Here is a 12199-nt window from a genome sequence, read left to right as displayed (position 1 = left end):
AAATTAAGAAGGTGGTGAATAATTTACTGTCTTTTAAGAGAAAATTCTTTCGTGACTCGTACATAACAAAAGAAGGATTAGTTTTCCAATTATTTTTTTATAGAATTATTTATCCAATTAAAAAATTTCATAGGATTATTTGAAAAAAAAAATCCAAATTGATGAGCACAGAGTGGCTCAACTAAGGGTCTATTTAGTTCATCATAAAATTATAAAAAATAATTTTCAATAAAAAAAATTTTATAAAATTTTTTTTACGTTCTTTAATGCTTGATTTGTAGAAAAAAGAAAAATAAAATTTCAACCATACTTGTTTGATTGAAAGAAAAAATTAGAATAAAAGTAATTTTATAAAATTTTCTTTTATTATATATTATTGTATATTATATATGAATAACTTTCATGTTATATATATTATAATTACAATTTATATCTCTATATATTATTATTATCATCATTATCACCTATATTTATAATTTAAATATATTCAAAATTTTACTATATATCCAAAATTATATTATATAATATATAATAACACATATATAATGTATAATATATAATTTATATTTATAAATAAAATATTACATAATATATATTTATTAATATTAAGAGAGAGAGAGTGTAAGTGACTTTCTTTCAGAGAGTTTTTGTTTTTCACTGAAAAACAACAGAAAATGAAAACTTCCAGTTTTTTCAAAATCCGTAAAATTATATTTTTACGGAAAAATTACTTTACGTCGAACCAAACAAGCAGTATACTCCAATCAAATTTGTATTCGATAGAGTTTGAATATAGATATTAAAATTTAATATTCGATATAAATTTGTATATGAATTTGTATTCAAAAATAATAAAAAAAAAATATGGCCGATCATATCAGAGTGTTTTCCTTGCTTCTTTTGGACCAACAATGTTGCATAGCTCTTCATTCCAAACTGGGCCTCAGTTGATCAAGTAACAACTAGGGATGTCGATGGGTACGGATACGGTCCTACGGATACCCGAAATTTTATCCGAATCCGAATCCGAACTGAGCAAATTTATCTGATGCTAAACGAAAATGATTTCGGATATAGATATCAAAAACAAAAAGTTGATAGATATGGATTCAGATATAAATTTTGACTGTACCCGATCTGAACCCGGTACGAACCCAAATTTATTTTACATTATATATAATTTGTATATAAAAATTTGATATTATATTTGAATTTCTATTTTAAAAATTTAGATTTAATGTAATATATTTTGAAATATTGAAAAGAGAAATAATTCTTTCGGGTTCGGATTTTCGGATTGGGATTTTGAATATTTGGTCAGGTTCGGGTTTGGATATGGATTTTCAAAATCCGTCGGGTTCGGGTTTGGGTTTCGGATTTGGAGTCGGGTTTGGGATCGGGTTTTTAAAAATCCGTCCCGAATCCGACCCATTGACATCCCTAGTAACAACGTTGTAATTCAAATATTACACAATGGAATGCAAGAATGTTCTGCTCTCCATTAACATTTCGTATCCTTGCAGGCAGACTGCAGATCTGCTGATCTAAGCTGCTTCAGCCCAACTGCAGCAGAAGAAAGCGATAAGATCCAAAAAAACACGACTTTTTTGCATCTCTACGCTCGGCTCAGAAAATCAAATGTTGTTTGAATAAAGCTATTTTAAGAAATACTCGATAAAGTTTTCTTTAATGATGTTCTGACGGCCTTCTGCTGCAGTAGAAACACACTGGTAAGCTCATTTCTGCAACTTTGTCCCAATTGCAGAAGCACCAGAAGTTCCATCTTTCAACAATTTTGCATAAAGTGATTATTCTCAATATCTTGTTCGAACACTTCGCAGTCGACAGACTATAAGAAAGGCATACAACACAAGAAGCAGAAGAGTGCTTCTTCAAGCATGCAAAGATTTCATTCGGCTCAACGGTGTGATCCCATCGATACAGACTAGTTAGCTTTCGGGCAACGGAGTACTAAAGTAGATGAGTAAGAACATTATTCGGAACACAGCCAGATGCTGTAATGTGGAAAGAAAAATCTTAAATTGCGTTGGAACACTATGCGACCTTGAACTGTCCTTTTAAGTAGAGCCCTAAAAACTCGCTTCCTCCGTCGTTGGCCTCCTCAAGAAGTAGCGCAAGCTATTTATAAGAACCTACAAACACACGAGCTATATATTAGAACGACTTGATCAAGTTGGTAAGGTAAAATTTCAGCGTGTTTTTTTATTTATTTCCAACAAATTTGGCGTAGTGTCAGTTTTGATTATCAACATGCAAATAGTTATCATGGTTCCTAACCTTTTATGTCACATCACATTCTTAGACCTGTTAAAATTCTCGGATTACATTTTGATGGTAAATGTCCATGCGAGCACCATGCATGCGGTATCAACCCTAACGTAGATACATGACGCCTACGTAGACATCCCCATCTAATTTGATGAAGGAATTTGACAGACAGAGTAAAGATTGTAATGAAATGCAGAGATTGAGGACCCTGGTGTAATGTATCAGCAAGAGTGGTGAACTAGCAACCATTATGGTAAGCAATAGAAACTAGTTCGATTAGATCTTTATCTCGTGTACTAATATAGTGCTTTTTTTAGCAGTTTTATTCAAACAGCACTTTTGCAGAAGCCACAAGCTGAAGCCAGGCCAAAACAGATTCTAAAATCTTGAGATGGTTAAAGAACAACCAACTGAAACCAACTAGCAATGTACTTGGGATTTGGACAATCCCCAAGCTACTACTTTGTTAGATCTAAATCTATTCAGCACCCAAGTCGGACTACATTTAATAACTACGGAGAACCTCAAAGCAGGAGAGAGCTTACTAGTTGGAGAGCCTTGATCAGCGGTTTACCCCGATAACTGACATGGAATTTCGCTTTGGCCAATAATCCCTGTAACAAAGAAGTGTTTCAGTAAAAAATCTCTTAGCAGGGAGAAACTAATCTTGGAAAGAACATTAATGTTTACTTCGGTGTCAAATTCTCCAGATTGCACTGTGATGTTTATGTCAGTAATAATCTTAACAAGATCAACCAGCAACCCGGGACGGTCCGCTGTTTCGACCACGAGCAAGCTAAAGAGGAAAACAACCAAGTAAGGGACCTTATCATCAATGTTAAGGACAATATAGTATAGCCGAACAAGATTTGATGATTGAACCTCCTGACACGAATTTGACATTGACCTCAAAGCACTTGTATCGATTTCTATTTTGTATGTGACGTGAAACACTTTATAGGTTGCTTCTCACCAATTACCTATTTAGTTCAGTAATGCTACACTTGGTTGGCGAATTTGAAATTTATTAACAATAGTATGTTGAAAAGCATATTCAGCTTCTGAAATCCCAGAATGTTAAGCTTATTTAAATCACTTGCATCAATGATATCAAAACAAATTAGCTGATAAAATGATCAAGTGGGTGTTTTGCAAAATTTTTAACCCAAGCAATAGAAATCTTGTGCAGTACCCTTCTACTTTAACCCGTTAATTTACAATTAGTGATTCAACTTAATAAATATTAAGTATAAAACTAAACACCACATAAGATAGTTCCAACTCCATCTGAATGCAATGTTTAATTTAATCAAGTAGATTATCACCAGTTGACCTCAGATGAGGTATAAAAGATCTTGGGCAAACAGAAGGCTCATTAGACATGAATTGCTGATGATCATTTTGAGCTGAGACTACAGAAGTTACAAAGATTTCCATATTTGTATCGATATTCACTTCACAGGAAGCGGAAAAGAATACAATTCAAGTACAATATATGTTACAAAATGTCTAATGATATCACAACTTGCAGAAGTTAACAAATATTATCTTATACAAGATAAGTATTTCTAGAATTCTTGTGACACTTAATCAAGTGGAGCTTATAAAAAGTAAGAAGTATAAGGCATAAACAATGCACGCCTTAATAGTTTGATTATGAGTTCATAAGAGGTTGGAATTGTGCATTGAGCGAATTATCCATACCTTCTATCAGGGCCATCATCATATATATCTATATGGGTCGCAATATCCACATCAATCTGAACATGTAAAATCAAGAATAGCATCTGAATTTCTTTAAAAAGGGGGAAAAAACAATCAAAACTCTTCGTTTTCCTACTAAATAGCATTTTTCTTATAAACCCAGAGAAACAACACCACTTAATAGCCATAAAACGAAGTATAGCTGTTCAATTTATTGACAAGGCCAAGAATAAGCACCTGTTGTGCAGGCGGTTCAACTCCAAATGTCGCTCCCAGAGCCAATTGGCTGCTAGATTCCTGATCATCCAATTAACACAACAAAAAGAGCTTTTAAGTAGACTTATGCAAATTACTTCACAGAACATAAGGTGTTAAACACGGAGGTCTCATTACCGGATGATACTGCAGCAGATTATTAATTATTGTCAATCGTATTGCTTCTAACAACTCAGGATCATCAACTTTGCGGCCGGTATACCTGTAATGTTATAATCTTTAGTGTGAGCAACAATAAACAGATAGAAGTTAGTGTCGTAGAAAAGCTTTCTTGTAGCGTACGAAAGAATCTAGAAATTTGTCTCAAAGTAACGAGTTGATTGGAGCATAATTACTTACGCTTTTGTGATAGCAAACTTATTGTGCTTTCCAGAAGAATCGAGATAGACATTAGCCTTCACAACATTGAGCCCTAGATTCTTAAGCGCATTCATCTTCACAATAAGAAAAGATACAAATTTATCAGCTAAATTTGACCCACCTAAAAGCAGGAAAACGCAGATTATCCAAAAAAAAAAGTTGGTGTTTTTGATGCATACAGTGTCAAGAAGACTCCCGAGACGATCACCGAAGGTTATTTCGACGATAGTTGCATCTGGGTCCGAGTCCTGATCTATTATAACTTTGGGCGTCGGAACTGTGTCGGTGACATTAGAGCTCCCATCCTGTTAAACCGAAAAAATATAAGCAACTATGAATATAACTCCAATCAAATGCACAAGAGCTAACATTGTTCAATACCTCCACAGCTGTTGGGGATGTGGCTCGAGGAATGCTTATAGCGAAAAAGGAAGATAACCTGTAAAAAAACCATGAATTTAACATGAGCATAGATTGTCAGCAATCAGAATTGGTAAGCAAATAAACAAACAGATAGATGCATAAATAACAATCATTATTTTAGAAGAACAAACAAATAATCTACATTTTAACAGTTAAGCAAAATGGATCTGAGGGACAATATCTCATAAGAAAGGGGGAAATAGTTTATTTACTAATTATGATTTGTTAATTCAGCCTAAGACATGATCAGGTCACAAACAGAACCTAATGAACAATTGAAACATCAAATTTAAGATATTGATTAACAGGGTAAAATAGATTACTACTGTTTCTGCCTCAGTGAAAGGTGTATTCCCAGAAGAAGGAATCCAAATTGCTCAACAGCAATTCAAATCAAATCAGTAACAACAGAAACTTATCATTCCATCAATATGTCGGATCCAAGCTCAACCACAGACCAAAAAAGATCAAATACCCCAATCTCACCTTCGACGAAATCGGAACCCCAGATATCTAAATAAGCAATTCAAATCAATCCAGTAGACAGAAACTTGCTACAGTATCCAAAAGATTAGGAATCCAAATCACCAACAATCCAAACTCAACCAAAAGTACCAAAAAAGATCAAATTTTGAGCAAACCCCCAACCTGGCCTTGGCCGAAACCGGGACGACGCAGGAGCGCAATCCCCTGTAAGCGCAGCACTTGAGGGGCGCCACGCCATTGTTGTCCACCTGCTTCAGCCCGGAGCAAATCCCGCGGCTCCCAGAAGCCACGGCGACGGCCACGGCCATGTTTCCCCCCTCCTTTAGAGCAGAGGAGGAGGAGAAGAAGAGCCCAGAAGCGCTTGTGGGAAAAAGCTCCTCTTTTGCTTGGTTTCAGGGGTGCTACAAAGTGCACAGCAATGGGGGAGGGGCCATGAATGAATGGAGATGGTGGGGAGGAGAAAAGGGGACTATCTATATCTCCTCGTTATCCATAGAATAGAATGGGAGTTGGGTGGGTTGTGGGGAGAGGGAAGAGGCGGAGGATACCTCACCTTACCTGTCTCTGTCCCAAACCCAACTGCTTTACAATGGGTGTGGTATATTTTGGTGTGGTGTGGTGTGGTGTGTAGGAGAAACCAACACCCACCATTTCTTTCTGTATCGATAATCTAGTGGAGTTACCTGCGTATTTTAGTGGGCTATATCTATATTACTTATAAAAGCGTGAGTTTTAAATTTTTTTTTTTTAAAAAATACTTTTATTTTTTTTACTAATATTTTTATGTTCAGTAATTTTTTACCAAATATTTTAAATAATTTACTAAATAATAATTTATTCTCAAATAAAGATATTAATTTTTTGTCATTAGATCTTATCTAATAATTGAAAATAAAAGTATTTGTCACTTTTTGTGACAATAATACCTTTACATTTATATCATATTTTCTATCTACGCGTTTCTTAAATATTTTTCTTCTAACGCATAATATACGTACCCGTCAATCCATTCTCAACGTAATATTTATAAAATTTTCAAATATCTTATTAATCTACCTATCATATACGTCAACTATCTACATAATATACCGACCGTCCCTAGAGCAAGTGGCAAAGAGCTTGACGGTTGGTACCCGAGACCCAAGTTCGAACCCTAGTTGATTCACATTTCTAGCTAAGTTTCATTCTAAATGAAATAAACGAAGCGATAGCGTGCTACCTATCTTCTATAAAATAAAAAAAAAAAAAAAAACTATCTACATAATATACCGTTAACCTTTCTCACACATAATATCCACGCATTTTTCAAATATCTAATCAAAATTTTAATCTTTTTTCTTTCGTTTCTCAGAAGTTTTTTTATCTCCATTATCTTCGCATTTAAACTTAAATCTTAAAGTAGATAAATTAAAATTTTGAAATTTTGAATAAAACATGAATTTCTTTCCGAAATGTCTCTATTTTTTACTAATTTTTTCATCGTCAGAAATTTTAACCATTTATTTTAAATATTCATTAAATTTTTGATTTCTCAAAAATATATAATATCTTCACTACCCACGTATTTGAATTTAAATCTTAAGTGGAATCAAAATTAAGTTTAAAAATTTTAAAATTTTTGAATTTACAAACTTAAAGTGGATCGAAATTAAATTTTAAATTTTAAAATTAAACATAATTAAAATTTTAATTATATAGAAAATATCTTAATACTTATCCATACATAATTTTTATCTCATCATAATACTTATCCATACATAAAATATATCTTATTTTAATACTTTCTCATCTCTATCTATACGTTTCTTAAATATAATAAAATATAACCTTTTTCATTTTCACTATATGTTTTCTCAAATATATTATTTTAGTAATATTTTATTCATTCCTCATCGTCGTTCTCGATCACCTTCGCCACAGTTAGAAAGGTATTTTGCTACACCTAATTCATTTTAATGTGTCATAATATAATTTCCTACCCAATTCGTCTTTCGTATACTTTGTTTTACTTTTTAAGATTTTTAAATGCTAATAAGTGTGCATCTTCATGACTTTTTATCTCTCACATTAATTGCGCAAATCATCAGTATATTATTTTTAGTAATATCTTTTTTCATTTTCACCTGTATTTTTTTCAAATATTGTCAAATATTTTTTTTACTAATATCCTTTCTCATTAGTCCCCGTCGCTAGCACCGGCATATCGTCATCGTCATCGCCGACACCGGCATGTTGTCGCCTTCGCCACCTTTGCCACATTTGGAGAGGCATTTTGATCTAAACTGAATTTTTTTTAATATGCTTTTATACTATTTTAGTATATCTATTTTTTAGTATTTTCTCATTTACATTTATACATTGGCACCGGCATATCGTCATCGTCATCGCCAACGACGGCATATTGTCGCATTCGCCACCTTTGCCACATTTGGAAAGGTATTTTGATCTAAACTATTTTTTTTAATATGCTTTTATACTATTTTAGCATATTTTTTTTTAGTATTTTCTCATTTACATTTATACATTTATCAAATATAAAATATATATTTTGTTAGTAATATATTTTTTTCATTTTCATCTATATTTTTCTCAAATATTCCAAATATTTTTTAGTAATATCTTTTTTCATTTGTCCCCGTTGCCGGCACCGGCGCATCGTCATCGTTCTCCTCATCAACATCACCGGCGCCGGCACATTGTCACCTCGACATCACCGGCGCTAGCACATTGTCAAAATTAATTTTAAATTTTAAATTTTGTTCAAAAATTTTAATGTGAATTTATTAACTTAAAATTTAGAATTAATTCAAATTTTAAAATTTGTATATATGTTAAAAATAATTGTATATTATTATAAAATAAATATGAAAAGTATTTATAGTGTAACTAAATTTAAAATATATAAAACTTATCCGAAGATAAATTAAAGTTAAAATTTGATAAATAGACTCATACCACCAATAACTATTTAAATTTAAAATATAAATATAAATTTTATTTGATTTAATGTGATGTGCATTACACGTACACTATGACTAGTTATAATAAATGAACGAAAAAATAATGGAACCGTGACAGAGGGGGGTTAAATACAACAATTTAAATTATTAAAGAGATAAAGTAAAATAAAAAATAAAAAAAAGTATTTATAGAAAGTTTTTTATAATTTAGCCATAATAAATGTATTTCTTCTAACCAATCATCTCTGGAAGGTAAGATGAAAGGGATTGGTACTACCTATACATGTTTTTCTACCTTTGCTTCTTGGAAAAGCCACAAATCTCAGTAAGAGGGTTCCAGTGGACTCTCTGCCGCATAAAAATTGTTATCTTTCACGTGATTCATGCTGATGATTGATTAATAAGATTGGGGAACTTTTATATATATATAGCGACTAAGACGCTTCTAATAATACTAGGCGTATCGTATTTTTTACTGTTAAATTTATCCTTTTCACTATTTCAATCCGTTAGATCATACTATTTAATCAATCATCCACTCAACCATAGAGAACCACTATCCTAGCCACAAATTCCTTCATCCAAGAATCGAAAATCTATAAGTATCAATGACTTAGTATTTTTAAAAGCATCGGAGCTCAGTTCTTTTATATGCTCTATATTACTATTCGAACCGTCATAGATAATATTTCATCAAGTGCTATATCTTATAATATTGTCAGAAAAATTCGAAGATAAATTGTTCGTGTTAGTATACTCTTGATAGCTTTTTTATTATAATAAAATTTTAAAAAAGTTAGAGATTTTGTTTTCAGAGTTAGGGTGAATTTGGCTGCGCGATCGCATTGTGCGCCTTTTTGAGAAAACTTTGTGCGATCGCACAGTCACATGCCCATATAGTATTTTATTTTACTTTCCACTGTAGCATAAGATTTGACTTTTTTTTAAAAAAAATCTTTTAGCAAAAAGTAGAGAAATTTATGTGACTAGTAAACATTTAAAGTTTACAAATAAATTAATGAAAAAATTATGAATGGTTGAACAGTTCAAACAAATTATTTAATGTATCCTGTACGTCCGTCAAAATATCTATTTGTTTATCTCAAGTCAATCTGCATGTAACACATTAACGTACTCATACCACAGCATGGCAGATGTGGTTGAGCACTTTTTGTGCAGTTTAAATTTAATTCTTTCTTTTATCTTTTATGTTGAGTGATTGTGGAAGTAGTAAAAACCTGCAACTCCTGTTGTAGTGCTTTTGAGCCCCTAAATAAAAAGCCACTTGTGATATCTCTGGACATTGTTTTGGACAAGTGGCAACAAGAATCCATTGGATAGACACACCCAGTATTGGACCCTCTCTCATTCCCTCTTTCTATTTTATTTTTTTCCTTTTTTTTATTTTTTATATTTTAATTTTGGCTTGGAGTGTATCCATTTGTAGAAATACAAATTTATATCTATATCTATATCTTTACATTATTCTCCCTAAATTTGTCATTGGGCAACATTACCGTTATTGTTGGATGTGGGCTTTATTCCGAACCGGCTTAAATGCCTAACATATTTTTATCTTTCTTTGCTTGAACTGAACCAATTATTATTGAGTATGGGCTCTTCCGAACCGTCTTAAATCCTCCACATATTTTTCTCTTTCTTTTCTTAAACCAACCCGGATTTGTTTTTCTTTTTTTGATTGAACTGAACCGGATCATATCTCTGCATTGAGCCGAACTGTTCCTCTTCCACTTTCTTCGGCTCTTACCTTCCTTTATCGGCAAGATGAATCCCGCCCCTCATCGTCACTTTTTTTATCGCAGTTTTTTCTTTCTTTGTTGCCATTTTTTATTTTTTCTCTAATTATCTAGCTGTCGCATCGAAAGGATTACTACACTACTATCTATACTATAGAGTTATTTATTTGTATCGGCTAAATTATAAACAAAAAACTACCTTACATTTTTGACCGAGTCTCAATTGCTTTCTTGTATTTAACATTACTTCAATTATCCCTATGCATTTTATCATAATCTCAAATAAATCCAAAAAATAATAAAAAAATAACAAATCAGCTGAAAAATTTTATTAAAATAAATTGACATATCACATTATTTTATATCTCAACATATATCTAATTTACACCTCAAGAAATAAATTAAAAAATTTAGAGAAAGCATATCTCCTGCTTTGCGAATACTATCAAAATTGATGATTTAGTGAGCAATTTATTAAATTTATATGATTATATTGCGCATATAGATAACTTTATCTGTAAATTTATTTTTTTTATATCTGAATTTAATAATTATCCTATATAGCTGGCTCTAGTGAGATAATGACAAAATAATTTATGAATACGAAGGGCTCTATACTCATAAGAGTATTGTAGTCCCACTCTATATAGCAATACTTAAACCGTGGAATATAAAATTTAAGCTGTGAGTCAAATTTGTAGCTTTTTTTTAAAATTGCTAAAATTCGTAGATTGTAGTGTTGAAGGGGTCCATAAAGATATGCATAAAAACTTTTTAAAACAAGTTGTTGAGTATGTGTAAGTTTATTCATTTTACATGGAATAATTGGATACGAATATTCCATTGGGGTTGCGGATCCTTATCCCTGTGAAACCCATAGGAGTAAAACAAATAATAATTAAAAAAAATAAAAAATAAAAACTTTACACCACTCATAATTTCAACTAGAAATGTGAAATAGTTATATTTCGGAATTAAAATTTTAGATGTCAATAATTAAATTCTTAGCCAACTGCTTTAAATAAAAAAAAATTTATATGATCAAAAATTTGAGAACATATATATATTTTGCNTAACAGTATTCTGGTTAAATTTACATGATAAATTACTTTGTACGCAAAATATATATATGTTCTCAAATTTTAGATGTCAATAATTAAATTCTTAGCCAACTGCTTTAAATAAAAAAAAATTTATATGATCAAAAATTTGAGAACATATATATATTTTGCGTACAAAGTAATTTATCATGTAAATTTAACCAGAATACTGTTAGTAGCAAATAAGTTCCACTGCTACTAATTTATTTTCAATGACAGAGCTTCAAAATCAACGATTGACATTATTGAATATAATTTCGATTATTTAAAATATCTGAAAACTAAATTTCACACGTTTTGAGCATCGTTGACCTAATGATTAAAAAGTTGTAAAGTTTTATAATTTTAACGCTCGATAAAAGTCATTTTCTCATTTAACGATATAAAAAGTTGCAAACAGCATGTTAGACCCTCATCCCTCCTACTGCATGAAAAATTGAAAAAAATAAAATAAAAAACTAAAATATAGATCTCTTTACATTTGAATTGGACTAGAATCTAAATAGTAAAAATTTGTAATATCTATATCGAGCTATATTGAGCCGAAATATGAGCGAACTGATTCTAACTCGTGTCCGATTTGTTAAGATTTCGAGCTAAAAAATTAAGCTTGTGTTCGGCTCGTCTATTAAACGTGTCATCGGTAGTCTCAAGCTCATTTTGAGCCGAACACGAGATGTGGATTGTCATTGCTGGGCCGGATCCGGCCCAATTTGGCCCGGATTATTGTGGGTCACTAATCCATCCACACTTCCTTATGGTTGAAAAAGCCCACCACGTGGGGCCTATTGATTGGTCGACAGAAACGGCTCATGTCCGTAGAGAACTCTTTTCTCCGTCCCTT

At 31.8% G+C, this 12199-nt stretch overlaps 1 protein-coding gene across 1 annotated transcript; it reads right to left on the bottom strand.

The window, feature by feature from the left end:
• On the bottom strand, positions 1848–6092 carry LOC109725005 (ACT domain-containing protein DS12, chloroplastic-like). Its single transcript, XM_020254041.1, has 10 exons — positions 5701–6092; positions 5011–5068; positions 4809–4934; positions 4609–4703; positions 4387–4471; positions 4231–4290; positions 3994–4049; positions 2980–3085; positions 2835–2903; positions 1848–2153 (listed from the first exon to the last, which is right to left on the bottom strand). Exons 1-10 carry the CDS (start codon positions 5844–5846, stop codon positions 2091–2093), a joined length of 864 nt encoding a protein of 287 aa, XP_020109630.1. The 5' UTR covers positions 5847–6092; the 3' UTR covers positions 1848–2090.

The sequence above is a fragment of the Ananas comosus genome, linkage group 19, assembly GCF_001540865.1.
Source record: "Ananas comosus cultivar F153 linkage group 19, ASM154086v1, whole genome shotgun sequence".
NCBI classification, from domain to species: Eukaryota; Viridiplantae; Streptophyta; class Magnoliopsida; order Poales; family Bromeliaceae; genus Ananas; species Ananas comosus.
This window is presented reverse-complemented; position numbering and strand designations above follow the sequence as displayed.

Excerpts from the sequence above, each read along its gene's own strand:
- LOC109725005 (XM_020254041.1), bottom strand. The coding sequence starts at position 5,846 with ATGGCCGTGGCCGTCGCCGTGGCTTCTGGGAGCCGCGGGATTTGCTCC. Across the intron at positions 4,704-4,808 it reads TCGGGAGTCTTCTTGACACT|ATGAATGCGCTTAAGAATCT; the intron begins GTATGCATCAAA and ends CTTATTGTGAAG. Across the intron at positions 2,904-2,979 it reads CTGGAGAATTTGACACCGAA|GGATTATTGGCCAAAGCGAA; the intron begins GTAAACATTAAT and ends TCTTTGTTACAG.